Below are 25,711 nucleotides of genomic sequence, written 5' to 3' on the forward strand. Positions count from 1 at the left end.
TTAATGGTGTAAGTTAGCCTTAAAAAGTGGCCCCTGGGAGCTGATAGCTCAAGGAATAGAGTTTGAGCTGAGCTGCTCTTCTGGGAGAGGACCTCAAGATCCCCCCTTCCCTGGGAGCGCTGCTGCCCTGAGCGCCCCGGGGGCGCAGTAAGATGCCAGCGAGGGGCAGCAGTTTGCTCTCAGAGGGCCACATCCATCACAGTTTCCCTGAGATTCGCCGGGCCTTCCAAGGGTAAATTACCTGGTGTTGCCCTTTTGAAGAGAAATACATATCCAGGGCCAAAGCCGTTGCCTTGGGCCATGCAAAACAATACCTTGTGACTCTGAGTCACTCTGCGTGTGACACCCCTAGGGCATTTCAGCTGATCTCTCCCTTTCCCTCTGTTCATGTGGATACAGTATGGGTTTGTGCAAACATTTAAAACTAGCTAAGATGAGAAGGACAGTGATGCTAGTGCTAAAGCACCCCCCCTAAACTCCTCGTAAACTGCATTGGAGCCTCTCCTGACTGCGGATATCTCTGTTCTTTTGCCGTAAGTCTGTTTAACTCTGTGTATGTGTGTTCAATGGCCTCTCTATTTTTGTACAAGCGCTGTCATCTGGATACAGTCCCACCTGATTGTTCACGCTGCAAACACGTCCATTGAGTGGAAAGAAATTGCTGTTTTTCCTTTTTAAATCGTCTGCGTGATTCTACGAGAGAACAGACTACCTGCTTTTGTAGCCTAAACATGTATGTAGCTTTTCATTTCTTGCAAATAAATATTTTCTGTAGAAAAAGCAAGTGCAACTTGTTTGCTTTCTTGATGGTTTGAAAAGATCTGGTCCCTTGGCTTTCCCGAGGGCGGCACTGCACACAATCTATCCGTCTTCAACACGGCAGAACCCCGGTAATTTAGCACGTTGCTAGACAGAGAAGGTTAAAAGCAGCGGTGTGGGTTTTTACTGAAGCTGGCTGCCTCCCCCCCCCCTTTTTTTTTTCTGCCAGTAATGAGTGGAAATTAGGTGAAGGCTGATGGCATTTAGTAATGATAACGGCACTTGAGTGCAACTATGCGATACAGCCCCATTAATATTAAATTCTCTCTAAATAAAAGCAGGATCCGGGAAGCTGGAGGGGGCACTAGCTTCAGCCTAGTGATACCAGTCTGCTAGAGCATGCTGGAGCTTGATTCGTGTGGGCCAAAGAGCCCTCTGGAAGGTAAGGCCTTTCCCTGCTCTGACTTTACACTGGGTAACTAATTGCTTAAAGTGAACTCTTTGGGGTTGGGTCCCTTGCTGGCTTTGGTTCCTTCCCTTACCCTGACTGGCTCCTGAGATAGCTCAGGAGCTTTCTCCAGTAATTCAGAAGCTCTTATTTTGCCTGTGTGAACAATCAAGATTATGCCCCGCAGCCCAGAAGCAGCATCCAGCCAGGGGACAGAGTAGACCTTTGCTACTTTGCATAGACATGGAAAAGAAAATAACCTTATTTCTTCCAGTTTGGGGACTCTGGCTTTGCTGGCCGTCCAGGGAACTTGGTGATGGATGGCCTAGTGCAGATGTGAAAATTAGCCTGTGCAGAGCTGGCTTCGCAAACGGTATAGTCATTTGTATTACGCCAGTTTTCTGCTAGGAAAGGGACCTCGTATATGAGTGCCGTGCATCCATATAATAGCAACCAAGAGCTTATCCTCTGCAGGAAATACTAGCGATGGAAGTAATAGTTCCAGCTTTACTGAACTGAAAATGGGAGCATGACAGATGGCTTTGGTGCCTCCTTTCCAAGGCCTCTCAAAGAAGGCTGCTTTAGAGGTTGGGAAAGGCAGCGTACCATGAAAATCAGAACACCGTGGGCTGCACTAAATTTGTGGCTGATGCAGATTTTCAGAAATGCCTTGGTTTTGGGCTAAAGAGGTTGAAGTACCAAAAGAAATCGGCAGTGAAGGGAGAAGGAAAAAAAAAACAGCTCTCCTAAGCTCTACCCTGGTGCTTCTAACCGAAGGGTTGTCTTTGCTGCCCACCACCATTCACTATCACAAGAAAAAGAAATTGGAATGAGAGGTTTATTTTTTCCCTATCCTTTCTTTTTTGTCTGTCCCATCACACACGCAGTCTCCATGCAGTGCTGTAACAGAACAGCTCTCCCAGGCGGAGCCTGGTTCCAGCACCAGAACGTACTATCTAACCCCTCCTCGGTCACAGCGGATGATGAAGCAGCTCTTTCCCACTAAATCCGGTTTCTGTACTGGAATGAAGAAGGTCTGTGGTGCTTTCTCTTGGAAAGTGGGGGGAGAAGGGCCTTACTTTGTCCTTGAAGTTCTGCATCCTGCTCCTTTGCTCTCATCGTTTCAGAGGTTATTGCGGCAGACGTCTTTCTCGTGCTGCTGCTGGGTGCCCCTTGCTTTCTGAACAGGCAATTTCACTTGCCAGAACTATTGATCCAGGGCACTTGTTAGCAGCATCAAGCCATACATAACATTTTTAGAGGCAAATCATTAGACCGTGACTGATTGGGGAAGTTGCCCTCAGTTTTAGCTGAGCTCGGTTCCTCCGAGCATACAAAACACCAACTGGTGATAAAGGACTGGTTAAGAATCTCCTCGGGTCTCGGTATTACCCTTAAAGCATTGTACGGCAGGCGATGCTGCAGGGAGTCTGTGATTAAAAAAGAATCCCACATACAACGGAGAAATGCTGGGTGATGAGCTGTCAGCCTCGCTACCTATCACCCTCCAGTACATGCTGCTCCCTGAAAAGCATGTTACTGTCTGAATTCAAGGCTGAATTTTCATACTCTTTCTCAGGCTGATTCCCTTTTGCAGGGCAGGAGGACGGGTGTCTGAATGCAGCTTGCAAAGCCCCTCATGGCATGGTGTGGGTAGTAAGTCTTCATCCTTTGCAGTTAGCCATCGCTTGGACCGATTTTATAACAGCACAGACTTCACCACTCCTGCAGGTATTTCATGGCAGATTCATCACTGGTGCTTCCTTTCCTGCTTTGTTTGCTTTGGGTTTTTGTAGAAATACGGACCTCATTAGCTTGGAGTTTAGAAGCAGTAAGCAAAAGCTTGTACCTTTGCCATAAATAAAATTACTCTGCAGGAGGCATGCCCTGAAGAGAGAGAGCATTGGATAGGGACTGAGGAAGTGAGCTTCTGGGTCTAGTCCTGCTCGTGACGTGCTGGTGAATTTGGCTGACCCTTCTCCACGCTTCAGATCCCTGGTCTGAGAAATGGGGCCAGCGGTGGCTTCCTCCTCTCTATAAAGCACACTCAGATTAACCAAACCGAGGTGATCCAGTAATTAGAAACAAAAGCATGTTTCACTTTGTGTTGAATGAATAACACTTGTGTGTCTTGTCTCCCTCCAGTTTGTGCTTCAAAAAGTGATTGATTTGATTTCTCATTTTCTTGGTGCTGTCTTCTGTAGGCTTCAAATGGTCCCCACAGAAGCCAGGAACGACTTGTTTAACTTTTTGTAGTTGAATTAATCTTAAGTTGTATTTACACAAGTTCTATATGTTGCTGTAAAATTACTTTTTTGTGGATCTCCAGAAAGGAGGAAATTACAAGTTCTAGCCCTTATCTTTGCTGTGATACAACTGAGGAAAAATAACCGTTGAGGAGTAAGTCCATGCTGTTGGGTTGTCTCGCTTCCACTGTCTAAAGAAATGCTTAGGTTCTGGTTGGTCCCCCTTTTTATAAACCTATTTGGTAAAAACCTGGGTTTGATCCATGGCATTTGTGAAGAGGCAGCACCCAGGCGCTTCCAAGCCAGGATCAGGCCCTTGTTGTCACCTCCACTGAACACCTTGGCAACAGGAATCGGGGCGTATTTCTAGTTATGGCAGCCTACACGCAGAAAGGGGAGCAGTGCTCCGAAATAGCTGGAAAATGGTTTAAAAAAAAAAAAAAAAAAAAAGAATGCAGCAGAAAGCAGTACCTTGCCAGAGGGCTCATGGGAGCCAGCGCCGGCAGAGCTGCGGGGTGCAGCGGCTCTGCCCAACAGGGTGATCTGCTGAGGTGAGGGCAGGTCGCGCCATGTTAAGCCTCAGCATCCCTCACTTACCCGATGGATAAGCTGTGCTCTACCTGAACTTCAAATGCTGACCAAAAGTGTTTTTATGGGCATATCTATCGGCATTGGATCTGGGAAGGGAAGCTGGATGCTGGTTCAGTCATGTTTAAAAAAAAAAAAATTGGGGGGATGCGAATACATACATACACACAATACATACACACACGTGTTTTCCTGGAGGGTGAATTTTCTATGACCTTAAGGGATATGGACCATTCAAAGTAGACTGACGTCTTACCGGCTAGCCTGGCACACCAAACAAGTAGGTTTGCCTCACCCCTTTCCTCCCCACTCCTCTTTTTTCATATATCCATCTCTTTTCCATTAGGAATAGGATTTTCAGTCCCTCCCACTCTGAATAAAACTTCCGCAGTGTGCACAGCCTGTTCAGGGTTCAGAATGGGATTTAACAGGCATGTGAGTAATGGAACAAACCTCCTTCCCTTGGCTTTACTCCAAAGGCTGAATCCCCCCCTTTCTCCGCATTTCCTCTTTCATTCCCACCATCCACCCTGCTATTCAAGGCACGCAGTATGGTGAGAAGTTTCCGCTCGGGAAAAAGAGCTTCCCACCTGCTGAAGCTTGTCAGCTCTCCCAGACGAGCAGGGGAGTCGCCGCGGAGTGATGCGAGGTCCTCCTCTTAACCCGACCGCTGTGCCCTTGGCAGAGTTGCCAGCTTAAGAAACGAGATCCCGGCTGCGGGAATCCAGGCTTTTGCCAGCACGGTGATCCCAGATACTGGCAAAACCTGCTAAAAATCTATTTTTGTGCTCATCCTTTCCCTCCTGATCCAGCGGTATGTCTGCAGCTACGCCTTGGGGCAAACGTGATGCTCTGACGAAGTTTCTGCTGTTGCTGCCTTTCGCAAGCCACAGGAATTGACAGCTATGCCACAGGTGTAATTGTGGGAAAAGGAAGCAGGGCTTTCCTTCACGAGCCTCTGGTTCTTTCATAATTACTCATATTCAGAAAAAGGCATAGGAAGTCGATTTAGCACTTCATGTTGCAAATGAGTCACGCAAATTGCAGCAGAGGAAAAACAGGTAATCCCGGAGCACAGTGTAAACGTGGGCACGTGGGCAAAATGGTTATTGACAAGCAGGAGCTACGGTAGGGTTTATGCTGGAGGAGGAGGACGTGGCTCGGTGGCGTGGATGTTCGCTGGAGGGGGGTAGGAAATTCTGATCCGTTGTTGGGCTTTGCTCCAAATCCTCTGCGGGAGGAGGAGCGATTAGCTGGGGCACAGGCCACAGAGCTGTTCTCATGCGGACCAAAGGCTAAAAGAATAAAGCTGTGAGATGATGCGTCCTGTTCTGCTCTCCAAGTTCAAAATTAATTTGCAGTTAAAGTATTTTTTGCACATGCCATTGGCATCTTCTCATAGCAACAGAACATACGGTTTTCACTAATGACAAAACCTTGAAGATACCGCTGATGAGAGAGGGGCTTATGGCACTGCTCCTCAACCTTGGAGCTGGCTGTTGGGCGAGGTCTGAACTGGTCTGTGACAACTCCACGTCAAAATGTCGTAGTTTCTTTCTGCGAAATGAGTTGTCACGTGCCTCTAAATGGGATGCTTTCACTAGCAATAGTGGCTTCTAATTTCCCTGGCAGTTCCTGAGGTCTCAGCTCTGCGTGGAAAAGGCATCGATGGTTTTAGGAGAGCTCCATGCTGGTTTGCAGATCTCTCTGCACGCAGCTCAGAGCGTAAGAGCTTTAGTTTTGCTTCTAATAAGCCATGTATTACATCAGTTAATTATCCTTTCTTCTACGTGCTTCATTAGTAACTAAAAATACTCTGAGGTTTTGGGGAGAAAATTTATATACATATTGGGGGAAGCATATGTGCATATAGATATGTGCATCATCTATGCATATGGATATAATATAATTTTGAAAGGTGATTAAACTTTTAAATGCTTGAACTGTAATAAAAAGATCCACTTTTCTTCACCCTTCTCTATTGCCAACAAGGGATAGGGAAACTTAACTGGCCGGCTTGGAGATCCTGTCATTGCTGAAGTCAAAAGACATATACACGGTATGTGCTAAGTATGGAGAAGCTGAATCTTTAAATAGGGTTGGAGAAGGAGCAAGAATCAGGTGTAAAGAACCTGTTGACTGTCGTAAGTCTGATTCACATCCAGGATTCTGCAATATTTGCACTCTGGTGCACATGGGCAGCAGGTCAATGCTGTTACCTGTTTGACTCTCGCCCATGCCGCTGGCCGTGCTGTGGCACAAGGATCATGAAGAAGGGGCAAGGCTGCTCAGGGAAGTCACCTGTGGAGAAGGGGTGGCTCTGAAATCTGTTCCTGTAGGGTTTGCCTTCTCTGTAGAGTGTCATTGTTTGTGTTTCTCCTCTTTTTTTCTTATGTCTTTCTATTTTGGATTGCACTGCCCTGGAGAAGTTTTGAATGCAGAATATAAAGCACTGGCTGAGCGTAATTCTTGCTGTAATTTCTGCATAGTCCCAGACCTTGACCTTTTCTGTGCTTTTTAATCTTATTGTTACTGTCAGCTCATGTGCTTAAATAGTCCCCGCTGATGCCTCCCTGGAAAGTCTTCCTTAGTCTCCCCCAACGAACAAAGAGGAGAAGGGGGGAACAAGGTGGGAGGACAATTTATTTCACCCAGATGCACCGAGATGCTTGCGTCAAAAGATGCCTTTTTGGAGTTGGGCGCTCTGATTCTGAGCGTGCTCAACGGAGATTGCCTGGGAAAACTCTTCGGAAGAGATTGACAGTGACAGGCACGGGGTGTGAGAAGGAAGGTCAGGGCATCGCTGGGTGCGCTGGGGCGCGTCAGCTCCCTATCAAAGGTATTTGTACCGTGACGCTGGGAGGGGACCGGGCACGGCTGAGGCCAGCACCCGACCCGGCAGACCCGGGTCTCCGCGGGCCGGGGCGCCCCGCGCCGCCGCCTCCCCCCGCCCCGGGGGGCCCCGCGGTCCCCCTGACGCGTGGGCGGGGGCGTGGCGCGGCCGGGCGTGGCGGCGGGGGGGGCGTGGCGGCAGGAGCGGTGCGGCGATTGGTGGTCGAGCGGCGGGGCGTGGCGGGGGGCGGGGGCGGCCGGGAGTTTCCCACAATGCCCCGCTGCAGTGCGGCCGCCGATGGATGCTGCGCGGCCGCGCTGCCATTTGCAGCCGCCGCGGCTCGCAGCGCGCCCCGCGGCCCCCGGAGTAGCGGCCCCCCGGCCACCGCCGTCCCCCAGCGCCGGCAGCCGCCGGCCGCCCCGCGCCTGCCTCCTCCGCCCCCCCCTCCTCCTTCTCGACCCCTCTGCCCCGCCGCAATGAACCCCCCCGCCGCAGCCGGCGGGGAGGAGACGGGGGCGGCGGGTGGCGGTGGCTGCCGGGGGGCCGAGGGTGGTGGGGAGGCGGCGGGTGCCGCCGGGGTCCCGGAGGAGCCGGGGTTGTCCGCCGCGGAGGAGTCGCTGGAGGAGAAGCTGCGGAGCCTCACCTTCAGGAAGCAGGTGTCCTACAGGTGGGTGCCGGGCGGGCGGGGCGGACTCCGGCCGCCCTCGGTGCCCCTCTCAGGCACGGGGGGGCCCACGGGTGGGGAGGCGGCAGGAGCGATCCGGCGGCAGTCCGGCCGGGCAGCGGCGTGGGGGCAGCACCCTGGAGCCTGAGGGGGCTTTTTCTTCATCCCGAAGCCTAAAAGAGTCGTCGTCGTCCCCCCCCCAGATCGGCGTTCCGTTAAGCCAGCGACCTGCCCCCAGCCCCGCCGCTGCCGTCAGGTTTGCGGCGCTCCGCCGGCGCGGCAGCGCTAGGGGAGATGGGGAGGGGGACGGTGTACGTGGGTGAACTTCAGAGTTACTCGGAGAGAGAGTCAGGGTTCTTGCCCGGCTGCCAGGGGAATAGGTCTGCCTTTACGCTTTGCCCTTTTCAATAAAAACACGGCCACCCGTGTTCCCGGCGCCTCCAAACGCTCGCAAAAGGGATCGGAAAAACCTTTCTGGTGGCATCGCTGCTCCCGAGAGGGGTTTCTCTGTGGGAAGTCTCCCGGCGTGCAGGTCTCCCCTCCCTGCCCGCTCCCCACCCGTGCCGGCAGCCGTTGCGTAAGCCCCAGCAGTTGACAAGATAGGTGGGCTGCTGTGCCCAGCACCCCTACGCGTGGCTGGGGGTCTTGGGCCGAGAGCGGGCAGCCACCGGGGTGCCACATGACATGCCATAGCCAAAGCAGGGCATTACTTTCATAACCAGGGTCTTGTATTTTTATGGCCGTGCATTTATCCTGTATCTCTGGTATCAAATAAATGGGTTTCTTCGTTCTGTAAATGCACCTGTATGAAGGGGCTGCTGGTGGGGCTTGTCTGCTTTTCTGTTACCACCTAGGGTCTGTTAATGGTCAGCAGCTGCTGATGGTGATTGCTGTCTGAGAAGCTTCATGCCAAAAAGTTCTTCAGTCTTACCTAATTATGGCTGCAAAGCCCCAGCGCAGGCAGCACACCATCAGTAACTAGTATTCTAGTGTGCTCAGGGATGAGCCCTCTTAACCGGGAGGATAGAAAACACAAAGCTGCTGCTTATTTTTTTTCTGCAAGGAAAGAGTGCCTTTAGCTCTAGGTAAATTAGCTGAAGAACGTCCTCTAACATGGAGAGAGTTGGGTTTTTTTTAATGTGCTGTCAACTTACATCTGAGTTAGCTTAGTAATGGTTTGAGTCTCTGCATGTGGTAGGGCTTAAAAATGATGTAATTAAACACTCTTCATAGCTGAAGTTTTATATAATACTTCGTGGATGTAGAGAGACTTCCCCATAAGGGCTGATGGTCTCACTGGTGAGTGTGAAGTTTGGGATGATTCATACTAGACTCAATAAGGTGAGTGATGTGAAAAGGAAAACTTACTGGACACCTAAAGAGCATTACATCAGTCAGCTCTCGGTACTTTTGCATCTCTACCCTGACGGTCTTCCTAGCGCGCCATTTAGAGGCACGTTGTCTATTGCAGATAAAGGCAGATTCTGCAGGTGGGCTGTTGAAGTAGCTGCTAACGAGACAGGTTTGCTAATGTGTCTGCTCTTGGGGCAGACATAGCCCCCGTAATAAATCTTGGAGGTGCTCTATTCAGGTTCTACATTTTCTTTTTTATTTCCTTAATTTTGGCATCTTCCCCCCCCTTTTTTTTTGGGGGGGGGAGGGGGGGAAATATTGAAATCTGTTTATAATGTCCTGTTCTCTAGAAGTGTGTTAAAGACATGGATATTCTTGAAGTTTTCTGCATGGTCGATATTTGTAAGGGTTTCGTAATAAACGCTCGTAGAAGGAATTGTAGGATTTTTCTTTTCTTCCTCCTGCCTCTCCTCTCCTCCATCTAGGCAAGTGTACAAGTCCTAAACCTTCAGATATAGAAGCCTTTCCCTAAGCATCTTTTGATGCATATTACTCATTCTACTTGACTTAAGATATGTGTGAGAAAGTACATTTTCTTTGCATCCTTGGATTTCCACACCTTTTCTTCTTTTGGAGCTGGTTTCCTACAAATAATGTGCACTCTCTCATTTATCCGTAACGAGAACAATCTGAGTAGATAGAAGAGTAGAAAACTTCCACAAAGGACCTCCACTGAGCTCTCCACAACCTGCACCCCCCAGGCTCCTTAAATTGCTACCATTTCTCTCAGTAAATTATGGTGCTGAAAAACATTTGTAAATGTAAATGACTATATTATATACAGGAAAATCTATTTATGTTGGCACTTGGACTCCTTTATCCACTGGCACAATAGAAATTATTCATACAGTCTGTTCATACAGACTTTCAGACAGCTCATTTAGGATTCTCTGTGCAGGTGCATTACATTGACATACACCCATATATCTGTATTTAGACACACAGAAAAAAACCCAACAGTTGGAACCTGCTTAAAATAATAGAGATTCATGAAAATGCATGTAAAAAATTCTGTCGGTGGCAACTGAAGGAATGAAGCAGGTGGCTGAAAGAGAGGTCAAGGTATTGCCACAAGGGAAAAAAGGAAGGAGGAAAAAAAATGTTTCCTGTACCAATTTTGTGGTAATTCCCTATTATGAAACTATGGTTTACCTGAGTCTGGCTTAAAGTATTATCTTTTTGCTCTTTTTTTTGTTGCTAAACAGCAACTGCTTTCATTATAATGCAGATCTATTTAGGTAATGACACAGTTGTTGCATACAAATAACTTGTTAGTTTCTCTAGAATTGTACCAAAACCATGAGTAACATAGTTCAGAAAACAACGTTTTGTACTGATGTGGCCAGTGGCTTCCAAGGCAGAAACTGCTGTATTAAATATGTAATGATTTTGTGTAGTAAATACCAATGTAGGCTTGTTTGTCCCCCATATCAAACCATCAGGAGGAAAAAACTTGCTTTAAATAACACAGGGAGCTTGAAATTTCCCTTGACTTTGCCATGTTCCCAGCCATACCCACCTTGCACCTGACACGCACAAAGCTCGTTGTCTCCACCAAAAGCTCGTCATTCTGTTAAGAGTAGATGTTTGCTTGCTGTTTTCTTTCTAGTAATATGCTGTAATTATGTATACATACACAGTGGGGGTATGCCACTTCTCTGTGCTTCTGCATGAGCTAATGGGTTTAAAGTGTGTCTGTTTCTGCGCGCGTGTATGTGCTGCCAACACACATCCCTTAAGTGGATCTTAATTTGCAGACGGGGCGCCCGCCCTGCCTGATGTAATAGGGGGTGCCGCCGCCAGAGCTCAGCCCGCGGGTACCGCTGGTCCCGCCGGCGGCGCGGGGCTGGGGAGCGAGGGAAGGGGCGGTCCGCAATCAGAAGCGTCGATGCCTTGATGAGGGGTGTCTTGCAGAGCTGGTCGCTGTGCAAACTGAATGAAAGCTTGGAAAAATGGTCTCCCTTCTCAGCCTCCTGCACTTAAATCAGGCCAACCGACTTAAGAGTTGGATGCTAACATCAGAATGCCAACAGCTAAGCAGTAATTTTTAGGGCTAATTTTTTACCCTACAAATATGGAACTAAGTATCTTAAAGATGTTTTGGCTTTTCTGCTTAAAATCTGAACTATGGGCTCACAAAATGAAAAATGTTTTTTCATAAACTGATAGAACCAAAAGTTCCATTTCCCACCCCACTGTGAAGAAATTGGCAAATGAAAAAAAAAAAGGTGAATTAAATATGTACCCCCGCCATAGAGAAATGGTCTCTACAGATTGGTTCTTGGAGTAGTATTTACCCCCTACATTTCTAGACCTGGCAGAATATTTACAAGACATTGTGACACAAAGCTAGTAGGTAAATTTTTCTTTCCTTTTAATTTTTATTACTTTGTCACTGCAAAGTTCTGTGAGGAACCTCATGGTCTGTTTTAGCTAAAGCAGAGATCAAAGTAGCTTTCCCACGTAATTCTTGAAATAAAGAGAGATTCAGATTATACCAAAGAGATGCTCAATAAGAATATTTCCACAATAAAAAGCTATGGCTAGAGAAAACCTTGGAAACAAAGCTCTATCCGGCACGTTTCCTGCAGGTGTTTGCAGATCTAAAAACTTGTATGAAATGCAGTCTTGTCATTTAATTGTTTAAGCTTAGAGAAATAGTAAAAGGTAAAAAAAAAAAAAGCACCCCCCCAAAACCAAAACCCAACAACAACAAAAAACCAACCAAAACAAAAAAAACCCCAAACAAACAAAAAAATCCCAACCCCAAAAAACCAAAACAGCCAACACAAGCCGAAAAGCAAACCAACCAAAACCATCAATAATGCAAATGGTTTTTAATTTCTTATTAATTATTATTTAGAAATCCAGGGAATCTTGATTAGTGGCATTGGAAATAAAAATAAAGTTGTAAGTTGTAAGCTTTAATGGCCCTCTTGTGAGAGCTCAAGTGGCGTCTGGCAAACACTTGTCGCGAGGGAATAGTTTATCTAGAGAAATGTAATTTCATTTTGACCAAGCGGAGAAACCCTGCCCGACGCAGCGGGTGGAAGGCTTCAGAATTCGTGCTTCTACACGGCTCAGGGATTTCCACGAGCGGGGCCGTAACGCGTCGCCGCAGAGTCCCGCGCTGCTCACAGGCAGCGGGTTGGCGGCTCGGCTATCGTGCGTTGTCCTTGGCTAAGGTGGCTTGCCGGAGCAGGAAACCAGGCGTTTCGCGGCTCGGAATGGAAGTGGCTGGAGGCGCTGGTTTTCTTAACTCGCCATGTCCATTGGCCGTCCAGTTCCACTCAGAAATGTCGCCGTCTAAAATAGGCGGTTTGAGTTTCCTTGGCTGATGTTTCTCTCCGACTTGCCAAATGAATCCGTTCGGGACGTGCCTGGTGTGCTCTCCCGACCCTTCCTCTGCAAGCAGAAGCCAAGAATCGAGCTGGCCTCTCCTCCTGCACCATCAGCAATAACTGCTTGTCTGTTGTGGCAAAAAGTAGCTGGAGTTATAATTAGAGTGGGTTTTGTTACTGCATTTGAAGGGGAAAAAAGTTATGGCAGAGAAATCCTGGGAAATCCCGGATTACACAAGCCTTGTCGCTCTTGATGAGCGTATAAGTACCTGAGACTACAAATGGGGCCTTAGACCAAAATAGAAATTTAAGGATAGGAAACATCCTTATTTTTTGCTTCGTTTATTTACAGACATGATAACGATCATAAAACGCACGTCACTTCTCAGTAAATATTAAATAGAGACAGGATGGTAGAGGTGTCTCCTATTACTAAGACTTAATTATTTTATGAAATATGACAGCATTTACTAGTGTACTGTGAAGCAGTATAAATAATTAAAGCTGATGACATTTGTAAAAATGAAAACACCCAACACAAGCCTTTGATCTTTTGATTGTGTTGGTTTCTTTTACTTAAGTTTCCTTGGATCTGAATACATCCTACTTCTATAAAAAGTGAGGTTGTTCTGCATGAAAATGATGGATGAATTTTTATCTTCTACCAAATGTCAAGAAAATAATTCTCGCTTTGCAGCCTAATCTCATAAGATCTGCTTACAACTGTCTTTGTTAAGAGTTTCGGATATGTACTGTACAGAGTTGTTACCACCCACTCGCATAACAGTGACTCAATTTACTTTGTCACCCAAAACATCCATCACCATTTTATCATTTTCTCCCAAAGCACATCACTGGACTTTTTTGGTACATGAAGGGACCTTCATGAAGCTCTTTCATTTATAAAGCTTTGAGGTGGAAGTTCTGTGTTGGAGCAAAATGCAGAAAAAGGCTAGGATAGTTCAGAAACAAGAATAATACCATGGGAAAACCAGGCTGACATTTAAAGTTCCCTTCTGACTTTGAGATGTGGCTGCAAGTCTGGCCATCAATGTCTCTAGGTCACACAAAGTAAAACGACTGTCTTTGAATTTAGAGCATGTCTTATGTTCTCCCTTTTTAATCTGAGGTTAGCAGTACTTTACAAAAGACACGTTGTGAATGATAACTCTGGGTAAAGCTACATGTGAGTGCAATGGAATTACGTACATACTCAGAAGGAGATAAATGCATCAGTGACTTGAAAGTGGGAGCCTCTACGAGCGCATAATAAAGTTGTTGTTTAGCACAGACACAGACCTGTAGCCTCAGATCGCCCTGGGACTGTCGCAGGTGGAAAATTTCATCGGGTAATAGATGCTGAATCAGATGCCATGTAACTTCGATGGGGTGCAAAAACACTTTGTTCTGGCTAGTCCTTTGGAATAAACGAGTAGTCGGTTCTTCTTGCCCCGGTCAGTCATGGGGCTGATGAAATGATTTGCTTGAAGCTTCAGCAGGCTTTTGACAGGGGATTTTTTATTTGGCAAACCCGGCAGCTTGGCCGAGATGTTGGGAAGGTGATGCATATATGCAACAGTCTTCTGTGCTCTTCCTGCTGCTTTATCGGTAAATCCAGCACAGGCTGGGCATGAGACACTGACAATCAGCCAAAGGATTTCCCAGATATCAAGGAAAAGAGGGAGAAGGAAAGAAGAATAAGAAAATAATCAGGCATGGGAGGCTCGTAGTTTTGTGGCAACCTCTTCTGGTTACAGAGCTGACAATGAGGAACTTTGCCTTGGAGTGAAATGGATGTGGAAAGTTGGGCCTCCTTTTGTGTCTCACTCTCTACAAAGTTGGCTTTTTTTGTTTGTTTAAAGACTTTGTATGTGGGAGTGATGCATTAACTCAATTATACCGTTCACCCTGCATGTCCTGATGTTGGGGGTTTTTTCCCTCTTGTGGTTTTTGAATGATTTGACCATTTGTCACTCTTAACAGAGACAAGCTGTGTGGGACTGGGTGTATATGAAAAAATGTGTAAGCGTACATTAAGATAAGACCATGTATGTGCATATGTATGTGTACAGAGTCTATAGGAGCCTCTGTGGGAGTTAGTGCTGGGTGTGTATGGGTAAAGTGTTGTCATAGTAAATAACTTCAGGGTGAAGGAAGGTGTATGAGAGGACATGGGCATGAAGGACTCTGCAGGTTGCCGCTATGTGGGAAAACCATCTGTACTTTCTACTAAATAATTGCTGGACCTTGTGTGGGCTGAGGAAAGTGTACCAGAGTGGGCTGTGTGTTCAGGAGCCTCGGTGCATGCTCTGTGTAAGTGCCCAGGAATGTAAGATGAAGGGATGTCATTATGTTGCTAATTCCAGTGTACGGTGTGTGGGTTTTCTCCCTTTATTTAACTGTCCTTTCTTCAGAGGTAATACATATTTATGCATGTAAAAAGTTGAAGTATTTGCTCATGGTGAAGGCCTTAGTCTGATGGAACGTGCTGTGCCAAGAGCTGAGTCCAAGGTTTGCAGGCCCATCCAAAGCCACCAGGTCTCTCTGGTTTCACTTCTAATTTCTGTCTATACTGCACTTCTTTTTATTTCTCTTTTCCTGCTTCTCTGGGTGTGGACATGTTCTGCCAGTCCCTGAATTCTCCCATAACCCTGTCTCTTAGGGTGCTGAGCTTCTGGTGAGGCTATTGCTGATGCACATGCAACCCAGCTGGGAAGTTGGTAACATCTCAGCCAGCTCATAAAGGCTTTTTTTTTTTTTGCCTCTCTGGAAACTTGTCTTTTGCATTTTGCCTATAAATGAATTCAGGGGGGATTTCATCAGTGAAGATTAAGATGCGTGTGGCTCTCACACCAGCACCACCTTGTCTAATGTGTGTTGGCTGCCATGTGCCACAGGTTGGCCGTGCTCCTGCACAGCCGACCCAGTCCACGCTGTGCCTGCATCCTCTGAAGATAACACTGGGCTTGGGGTGACTGTGGTTAGGAAGGAAAGTGGGGTTTTTCACCTTAAATTTCACTAAATTGTTTCTTAGTTACAAAAGATCTCAGCCCCCTATCTCGGTCTGCAGAGGAGACCCGCAAATCGAGTAGGAGACAGTGTAGTGTCAAGGAAGGGGCTGTTTGTTTTTTAACACCAAACAAAAAAGTCTAATACTTGTCCATAATACTTCGTCTAACTTTTTCCACCTGTAAGGCTGTAATCTGTAAGTGATAATATCTACCTAACGCAGGCAGTGTAGGACCTGATTCTTTGTAAGTCCTCTTCGAGAAAGAGAGACAAAGGAAGATAAAGTGGCGTATTAAGATGGCAGATGGAGTCTGTGTGACAAAGTGGGGACGGAGCCTCAACCCTAGCTTTAAGAGCAGGGCCTCTCATCCAGGTTAAAAGGAGAGGGGAACAGAAGAGAACCGAAACTGCAACTTTCAGAGAAAACCTGAAAGTTGGGGGAGAGGCAGAGGACGTCTGTGCAGGAATATTATAATTTGATCTTGTTTAGAGTACAATATACCGAAGTTTTGCCTCTGAATTATTTGTGCATTGAGCAAATGGAAAGGTTTGTTTTTAACGAGCTATCGTAACCTGAGGCTGCCACAGGGCACTAAGTGGTTCTTCTGAATGTCTCCGCACCTCCAACTACCTTCCTGAAATGGCTCAGCATAAAGGTAGGTAAGGGATTGAGGGGGAAGGGAGAGATTTATTAGCTGGTTCTGAGGAACTAACGGTCACTAACTACTGCACTCTTGGCAAAGTAAGCTGGTGCAGGGCTGAGCCTGTCTGTGCTCTGGGATTGAGCCTGCTATTTCCCCAATACTTTCTATGCTGCATTTTTGAGGAAGCTTGGTGGTTTGAAACACTTATGCTAGAAAAAGGCTTGGTAATGAGGTCCTGAACCTTTCAGTCCTGGATTTCCCTTCGCTGCAGCTCTAAATGGCACTGCCAGAATCCCCTTCCATTTAACAGCTGTTTGAAAGCTTAGCTAACTTCAAAATTTACAGTTCATAATGGGGAAACTGCTATTTTATCATCAGGTCTGTCTACCCTTTTTTGAGGGGTTATGGCTTCAAATTCTACCTAGAAAGTTTTCCAGCTCACTGGCCCTGCAGACTACCTAACACTAATCCCCATTGTCGTAGACAAATGGCCGTGCAGTCAGAGAGAATGGAGGTGTCTAATTGTTCTTAGGTTTGAGGCATACTAACTTAACGCATCATTGCTCCGCCTGTGTACCTTTGTGGATAAACATGAGATATGAGAAGATGTCAGATGCTACTCTCTCAGGCTGCCAATAAGGTATATGCTATCAGCAATGAGTTTACTCATTGGCATTGGGGAATGGTGCTGCTGGCGGTCCTATAGCCTCAGCTAGGCTATAGATGCATTGCAGAGATAAATAATATTGATGGCTTTGGCTGTCTGACTGTATGTAAAAGCCCTTGGTGGAGAGATGTGGGCTCTTTTTGAATGTCCAGGGACTTGGAGGAAGGTGTTTAGTGGTGAGAGATGTAGGTGCGGATAATGGGAATGTGGTGGGTGAATAGCTTGGTTTTGTTATCCTCTTCAGATGGATACAAAATTCTCCATTCCTCTCTCGCCATTACTAAGGAATGTGTGTTTAATACGTAGGTCTAAAGTATGTCTGATTAGGGCTATGTGATACATGAGTGTTTGGGGGTATGATCTAACACTTTTTACGGGAGGTGAAAAAGAAATTCTCATTTAATCTAGACATAATTATAAGAAGTACTATTCTTATGTAGTACTCACTTCAATATTTGTAGTTTCATTAACTTCAAAATTTTTCAAAATTGTAAAATTTGTTTCAATATTTCTAATTTCTTCCAAACGTTTCCGAGTTTGGCTTTTCATAAAAACAAACTGCAAAGCCCCTAATAGCCGGATTATATGCCTTTTAAATTGTATGACTCATCAGGAAGCTTGACCCACTGGGGAACATTTTCCAAGTGGGGCAGGGATTAAGCTTCAATTGCACAGATTCATCAAAGATTATGAGTTGAACATCTTAGAATCCCTCTGTGCTCTGAAACTGCTCCCTGATGCTGTGTAATATGCAGGAGAGGGGACTGCCTGTGATGCTCTGAGAGGTGCCATGGGGTTTCTGGGCACCATAGGAGAGGGTGAGGAAGCAAAATGGCTTTGAAGCCTGTTAGCATTAAAAGATGATGAGAAAATACCTTCCTGTCATCACTTTATTTCATTAGGTTGCTAATGACTTTTCTCTAGGGATGGTAATGGGGTAGTTCTTATGCTTTTATCCAATTAGTGAATGATCCCAGGAGTATATCCTTTTGTTGTGAAAACACATCGAGTTTCATTCCAACTCGAGCACTGCATCCTGTAGGTTCTCTGAAGGCAATGAAATGCCATGTATAGGTGCATGCTAGGCCAGGTCCTTGATTATTAATTGCTGATGTTAGCCTGATTTATGGTTTCGAGATGATGCCCTAGAGGGCAATGGACTCTCCTGTGAAACTGAGTGAAATGCCAAAGATGTGAATAAAGTTTCATTATGAGTTTTGAGGTTAGTTGTAAGTTGAGACACTGAGAGAATTCACATGTTAAAAACCCGTGTAGATCGGAAACAAAAGAAAAGTGCCTTTGATGCTATTGTCTTAAGGGATATCCAGCACCAGCGACCTGCCAGCTGCTTGTGCTTGTAGGATCCTTTGCTGCTGGCACTATAGTCACCTCCAAGTTTTAGCCTGATTTAAAATGACATTGAAGAAGGAATTAGCAGCAGTACCGAGCAGCTGGCATGTTTTGTTGTGGGTGGCCTTCCATTAGTGAGAAGAACTTAAGCTATTCTTTATTTTTCATTTTTGTCTCTGCGGGTAGCCAACAGTTGCAACTGTCACTTCTCTTGCAGGGCAGTATATTTGGCTTTGGAGCAGGTAGTTTCTTTGTTTTGTCCCTCACCAGTTTTTACTGTGATAGATTTTCTGGATTTCTTTATTTTTGAGTTGCTTTCTCTCCCTTTTTATTCTGTAATTTGCCTTTGTCGCCCTACCTTCCTGCCGAGACACTGTCTCTGTGTGGGTTTACGTCCCTGGGGCTGTGCGCTACAATGAACGAAGAACACACAAGTACACGAACACTGGGCTTCACATTCTACAAGGTTAGATTTAAGTTACTGAGCTCGCTCCAACAGTTTTTTTCCTGCCTCCAAGGCTAGTGTGAGCTTTATAGTCCAGTGCTGCATCTCTGATTCTTTACTATCAAGATGCTCACGATAAGCTGCTTCCCTTCCCCTTTAGATTTGCAGTACTGGAGTGTTTCAGGCCCTACGGTGGTAGACTATGTCGCAGTGGTTGCAAAGTGGTTATGTACATGTTTTATGTGCAATTGGATATACAGATGGAGACTCTTTTTGGACTTCTCCCTGTCAATGTAATGCAAACCTATGGCAAAAAGGAGAAGGCACTAGTTGCCTTCTGCAGCTTTTCAGCTTTTCTTTTTTTCCAGCTTTTTCAGGTGTTGAAGGAATGCTGAAAAGGGCTTGACAAGCCCTGCTGATGCACAACAAACAGTGCTGGAGTAGAGTCACAGTGGATTGGATACAGGGTAGCATTGTGGTGCTTGGGAAGACTCTATTTTGGCCTTGCAAATCTTGATTCAAACTGGGTGGCAAATGACAAAACAATGTTTTTCACTTCCCTGAGTCTGATGTGGGCCATATCATCATTTGACAGATGCCCTATGATCCAGGGTGAGCAGCAGAATTACTCAGCGCTGGGTTATTTGGTCTCTGTCTTGTCAGCTCTTCGTTTCTCTTCTTTCAGCAGGTAGTGGGCGGGATGACTAATGTTGGCTGTGACGCTGGGACAGTTACGAACTGGACTGAGATCAATATAGCAGTTAAGATGCCCCCTCACAAAGCTGCTATGTGGTGTTTAGAAACTGCTATCCTGATGGCATTCGGACAAGTGAACTGGGGTCTTTTCCAAAAGATCCCCTTAACTATTAAACCTTAATCCATTTGAAAGGGAGAAAAACTATAACCTTTAGCAGGGATGGCTGTAGACATTCTGGCTTGGAAGACTTTGGTGCCCTCCAAAGAGAGGGCTGGCTGGAGCACAGCTTTTCTGCTTTCCAGAGAGGATACTGCATGTCTTTCCCTCTCCCAGCCCACAGCAAGCTTCTGTCCAGACACCTCTTGGGGATGTGTCGGCCATCAACAACATAAGCCAAGCATTACGCATGTTCATTCAAGCCTGTGGGCAGTTTCAAGCTGGAAGCACTCTGAGAAATGCACTCCAAGGCAGGATGGACCCAGAGAGCTTGTGTGTGAGCTGTCCCCTTAATGAATGTGTTTCAGAAAAACCTCATATGTGATAATCTCTTTTTCTTTTTTTTTAATGAAGTAAATTCTGCTCTGTTTTTTTTTTTTTTTAATGAAAGACACAAAGCTAAGCTATCTCTGATGGCTTAACTGGTAACTGGAAGAGATCTTTAGTATGACTCACAAATATTTTTATTTCCTCATATGTAGTCACCTAGAGTCACGTATTCAAGATAAAGTAATGCATTCTTCCCAATTTTGGGAATTGGGAAAATCTGGTGAAAATGTGACAGATCAGATAACCGGGAATTTAAAAGAAAAGCCTCCTCTAATCCCTTGGCTGGGCAATATGGTCTTTTCTCCTTAATCCCTGGATTGCACAATACACTCTTCTCTCCTTACCCCCACCCCCTTAGCGCCAAAAAGAAAGCAACCAAATGTAATTCTGCCATCAGCTCTGATGGGACTGTGAAAATATCCTCAACCTATCTATACGGTAGCTGCTTACATTTCCAATTCCCTTTTTTCAAAGAAAGACTTTGAGTTTGGTGTTCATATTAGTACCTGGTCTTATGCTGAATTCAGGTAAAACAAGCGTACGGTGAATGCAGAAGAAGAGTAACCCACAGCTGCTGAACCCCGGTGTGGGGGCTCCTCTCTTTTCACAGCTCCTGTTCTCTCTGCGGGAACAGGAGATACGATGACTAATTTTGGGAGGGAGATGGAAGGAAGAGGGGAGCTGACCTGTGGTTGTGAAAGTGCTGGGCTCATTCCTCCTCGCTTCCCAACTGTTCGGGGCTGTTGTTTATTCAGGGAGAGTTGCAGCACAGGCAGCAGCAGGGAAAGCTTTCATCACATGCCGATTATGTCTCTCTCCTGACTTAGCAGAAAAAGAAGGTAATTCACTTTCTTTTCGGTCTTTAGCCTTTATCCTGAAATTAATCATGTCTTTTGCTTCCTGAAAACCAGAGATCATCCTCTTTCACACGTGAAGTGCCAAGATACCAGATGGCCTTGCCTTTCTGCCACTAATGACCTTATTTTGCTATCCTCTGCAGCTGTGCATCTTACTAAATGGAAGCTGCAGCTGACTGTCTCCTGGAGGATGTGGATGTGGGCCCGCAGTTGGGTCTGGGAGCTCCGGCGTGTGCCTGCTTCTCCCATCTGCTTGTGTTTGATGGAGCTGTAGGTCATAAAAAGAAGTTTTGGTCACTTCAGCCCCAGTCAGACTTTTGCACCCTTCAGCTGACCAGGCATTTCCAGTGGGTCACAAGCAATTATAAGATGAGATGAGGAAAGGAAGGGAGGGTGGGAAGTCGTGCTTAGGGTGCACTCCATAATGCCTTATAACAGTAATTTTTCCAAGCTTGAAAGAGGCCATTAGGGATGTGAAACAGAGAGAGAAAGGAAAGGACGAGGAAATAAGCTAGGATGGAAAATCATAGCCCAACTTTCCCCCAGTTCGATCCAAAGGCTGAAAAAGGAAAGATGTGAATCCCCCTCCAGTTGGAGAAGCAGCCTCCTGTCTCAAAAGGCTGTTCCCTGGCGAGTCAGCTCTCCTGCCCACTGCTGCTGCCAGCCTGGGGATTGGGGCCAGAAAACGTGGGGCTCTCCTGGGTCTTGCTGCCCGGCCAGTTGCCCCCGCTCCCTGCGTGGTAGCCCCTTCCCCAGCATACAGCGGGAGCTTTTTGTTTCTGATTCAGACGCTCTGCAAACGGTGTCACAATTTGTCAGGTGCCGAGAGTGATATTTGCTTGATGGAAATGTTGGCCCTATTGTGAATCAATCCTAACAGCTTTTCACAGCAAGGTTGTAAGACAATGAGGCAAATTTACTACGCAGGCAGACAAAGCGGCTTCTATTATGTGTGAAAACACAAATAATAGGAGGATAAATGCAAAACAGTGAGGATGTCTTAGCGTTAGGCGGTCGCAGGCACAACAGTGCACGTCAGCGTCTGACTGGAGTGGCAGAGGTGTACAAACAAGGCGGTGGTGGGAACAAGCAGGTTCGCCTGGAGGGCTCGTGCCTGACACGGCTGAGCTGTGGGTGCCTGCAAAAAGATGAGGAAGACTTCGAAGATGTTCCGCAAAGGATCCGCTCAAAGAGAGCAGGAATGGGAAAATACATGATTGTGCCTTAAAATAAAGTGACCTCTCACTCATTCTAAATTAAGGGCAGGAGGTAATACATGTGAAGGTACTACAAAACATGCATTCACTTGTAATTCCATTCTTCTATAATGGAGAAGGGTGGCTGAAAAATTTCCAGTGGAACATTTTTTTAATTTTTTTTTTTTTAAAATAGAATTTTGACATATTTTCCAACTGAAATCTTCTGGGGAAGACGCTGATTTTGTTTTAAAAAAAAATAGATCGGCAACACATGAATATATTTGTCTTAATATCTGAAATATAGAATAGTTGGTATTATAATTCTTTGGAATTTCTTCATGCAGAGTTTTTTTTTTTCACTCTGATTCAAAAGAGAAAAGTTATTTTGTTTTAATTTGAAATATCAGAATTTCCCAAAGAATGGAAATGCTGAGTTCTGGCAAGCCAAAGTTGTTATTTGGTAGCATCTGTGAAACTATCTTGGTCATGATTAATTTTCCATAATAGAAATGTGTTGTGATAACCACATTTAGTGTTAATCAGCCCTATGATACGTAGCCTCTTCTGCAGGACCAGAGACTGAATGAACATGGAAGATGAATTGTCTTCTGACTGCTAGCAGGAGCTGCTTGATGTCATGATTAAAGTATATTATCAGGGTAATACTGGGTAGTGGATGGCCATCCACATAGCTAAAGAGGGAGGTCATTCTATGGGAATGTCTGAAAGCTGAATGTATGTCGGGTGTATGGTTAGTGTTGTTTTTTTGTGGTTTTTTTGGGGGGTTTTGTGTGTTCTTTTTTTGTTTGTTTTGTTTTTTTCCTTTTCTTTTCCTTTCCTTCTCTTTCTGAGAATATTTGGTGCCTGGGAGTCTGCCTCTGTAGCTACTGGCAGAATGCACCTGGTTAATAAAACCCCAGGTAGTCGCTTATTGGACACTAACTCTTCTCTTACACAGAGAATGAAAGTGATTTCTGATGTTAGGGCTGAAAAAGCTTCTGCCCTCAGGAAGTGTTGACCTGTTCTTTAGACGTTTCTCCTGCTCCTATCTCCCTCCAACCGTGGAGCAGTCAGATCGGCATTTACACTCTCTCAGGGAGGAGTACCAAGGTGGTGGATCTCGGCTGGATGGTGGTCTCTCCCACCCATGTTCTGGTCGCTGGGTTTGCGCCACAATGTGCTTGGGTCAACAGGGCAAGAGTTTTGTAGAAGTCAAATTTCAATGAGATTTGGCTGTCGGGACTGAGGAGCTCCCATCTGACGAATCTGGGCAGTGGAGAAAGAAGGAGCCAGCATATTTTTAATGGCTACACGTGGAGGGTTGATGACCGTCTTCTGTTCAAGGCTGAAGGGTGTTGGTAACTACAGTCCAAAAAGGAATATAAATGATAGGCAAAATAGCGAGACAGTGTTTATTGTAATAAATGGCTGGCAATGGATTGCTGACTTGTCAGTCAAAGAACAGTGTCTGCTTGTACTGGTTTTGCTGTTCCCGACATCTGACTCCCACAGGATTTAAGAACTTTCTTGGGAAGAGACCATGTGAGTGCGCAGTTCTTGCCATTAAGACTAATGCATTTCCTTCTAATGGCTCTGCTGTGATGAATCAGTCCCCGCGTGCACGCCTTGATGGTGGGTGTCACTTCTTACTGGCTCTGGAAAAATTGCGAGTACTGATATGTGTGAAGAAGTCAATCTGAGGAGGGGAGAATTATTCTTGAAGGAGAATTTCGGCCTGGGGAGGCTACCTTCCCTTCATGTCCTCAACAGTCATTAGCAAGTGAGACAGTCTTCTCCAGAGGACCATTTTGCCAGCCTAATTCAGGCTCTGGCTCCAAATTGTCCTCTGGAAGAGCCCATCTCTATCGACTGCAGACAGTCTGTTGAGAGCAGTCTTACAAAGCTAAAATTAGTTTTTATGTGGACCCCTCCTACAAATAGCATGTATAGATGTGTGTGTTAGTGTTTGACAAAGGTTTCCAAACAAAAAAAAAAAAAAGGCAAAACATGGGAACTTTTTTCTGTAAAAAGCATGGGTTTTTTTCAGGGGGAGGCTTTTTGGGATTTTTTTTTTTTTTTTGGCAAAAGATAAATCTGGTTTGAAGTGGAGGTGGTGACTTCTTTTAGTGGATACTGGCAAGTACGTCAATTTTAAAAAGTGCTGCAGTAGCTCTACAGCCAAATAGAGATGTTGCCATTTTGCCTGCTGTGAATTGCATCTTTAAAAGGAACTCCTTTGCCAGCTGCAAGAGCAGCTGGGAGGCAGTTGTTTTGTGATTCAGTCCCAATGCAGGACATGAAATAAATCTCTTGCCCTCTCCATCTCTTTTTCTATGGAATCTGGGCACATTTGTCATGTTTTCCATGAACTACAATAAATTACCTGGAAAGTAAAATGCATGGATTGCCCATGACTATGCTGGTCTCTGAGGATTGTTGCTTAATGGTTCAAAGCCAAACCTGGCTGGTGAAAGGAGCATGTACAGAGGTGGGGGGGTTGGTGCCTCTGTGCAGGTCCTGGTGTTATTCCATGGACCAGCCCCCTGTTTTGATGAGCTTTGCTCTTAGCTTAACTCTTGCTGCTACCCTAACTCATTCACCTCACCAGAATGGCACAAACCAAACCTGGGGAGGGAGGCATGGGGACAAATCATCTTTATCTTGAATATGCGATGCCTCCAGTTGTTGATGATGTCCTGAATGGTACCTGGGTGGCTGATATTTGACCTCTTTGTTCTTTTTTTTTTTTTTCTTTGATTTGTTGGGAGCTTGAAAAAGTACAGATGAAATGAAAAAACACTAGAGAAGGGTAATGTAAATCACTTCAGGCATTCAAGAGTATTTGTGATTATTCTGCAGGAAGAGAGATGATAGACTGCAGTTATTTAGTTTGAGTAGAAGAAAATAACGATGAAATAAGTGAGCTCAGGGGCTTTTCCTTTACTTGCCATACATGATTATTTTGTGTGTATTTAATAGGGAATTCACTGCTGCAGCAAATCAGTGAAGGGAAATACTTAGTACGATCCAAAGAAGGATTAGGCTTTTACATGAAAATGAATCAGATTGGTAGCAAGTCTGACTAGGGAGTACCCACAATGTCACCAGAGTTGCCAATGCTTTCTTGCTTCAGGGGGTGAGAGAATGACCTGCAGGGGCTGGAAAGGGATTCTCTCCGTGCAATACAACGTTCCATCCTTCGCTGGGCACACACCGCTGCTTCTGTGTCTGGCTGCCTTCCCTTACAATACCAGGTATTGGTGGGATATTGAAAAGAGAGTTCTTGAACTCACGGGCCAGTGATTTGATCAGGCGTGACAGCCGCTAGGGACCTAAACAAATAACGAAGAAGCTAATTCTGTTCCCCTATCTAAAATTCTAATCTGGTTTGTGACATCATAATTGGTTTCCATAGGGACAATTATGGTGTCATAAAAAGAGGATTAATGACGAGTTTAAGTGAGGAATAAGCAGCTGGAACAGATGAACTTTTTAATAACTCCTGCCTCCTCTGAAAACTACCGTTTTGTGCATAAAAATATAGCTCCAAATAAAGAATGATGGGCTGGAAGAAAGTCAGTTAATATGCACTGTAGGAACAGTTGTGCATCCAAAAGGATATTGCTCTAAGCTTCTGCGGTCTATCAGGATGCTGTGGCGTAAAGGAAATCTCATTTATGTAGAGAGATGCTAGAATGAGCAACAGATCTCCTGTCTCACGTGGACTTTTCCAGGTGTGAAGCCACACTTTTTTCCTTGCATGAATTTTTTTTGTTGTGTTTTTAAGCATGGAAAACTACGTGCAATTGGGGTTAACCTTCCCCTGTAGCTGGTTTAAAAAATAAATATGGGAAACAGGATGGTAGTGATATGTAAAAGATAAATGTATTTTGGAGCAACTTAACGGATTCCTTTGTGAGGGTGCTTCAAATTTTAGTGGCTTGTCTGTTTGGAATTGGTTGTGTCAGGAAAATGGGGATTCCTGCAGCTAGAATATTTCAGGAT

General features: G+C 45.6%; 1 protein-coding gene across 1 annotated transcript in view; it reads left to right on the plus strand.

The window, feature by feature from the left end:
• Positions 1-7,146: 7,146 nt before the first annotated feature.
• The window catches only part of DGKI (diacylglycerol kinase iota), a 220,747-nt gene continuing 202,182 nt past the window's right edge, over positions 7,147-25,711 (plus strand). Inside the window, exon 1 of the mRNA XM_075158235.1 lies at positions 7,147-7,541. Coding sequence (XP_075014336.1) covers positions 7,147-7,541 — 395 coding nt within the window. The remainder of the gene's footprint in view (positions 7,542-25,711) is intronic.

This window comes from Calonectris borealis, chromosome 1, assembly GCF_964195595.1.
Source record: "Calonectris borealis chromosome 1, bCalBor7.hap1.2, whole genome shotgun sequence".
NCBI classification, from domain to species: Eukaryota; Metazoa; Chordata; class Aves; order Procellariiformes; family Procellariidae; genus Calonectris; species Calonectris borealis.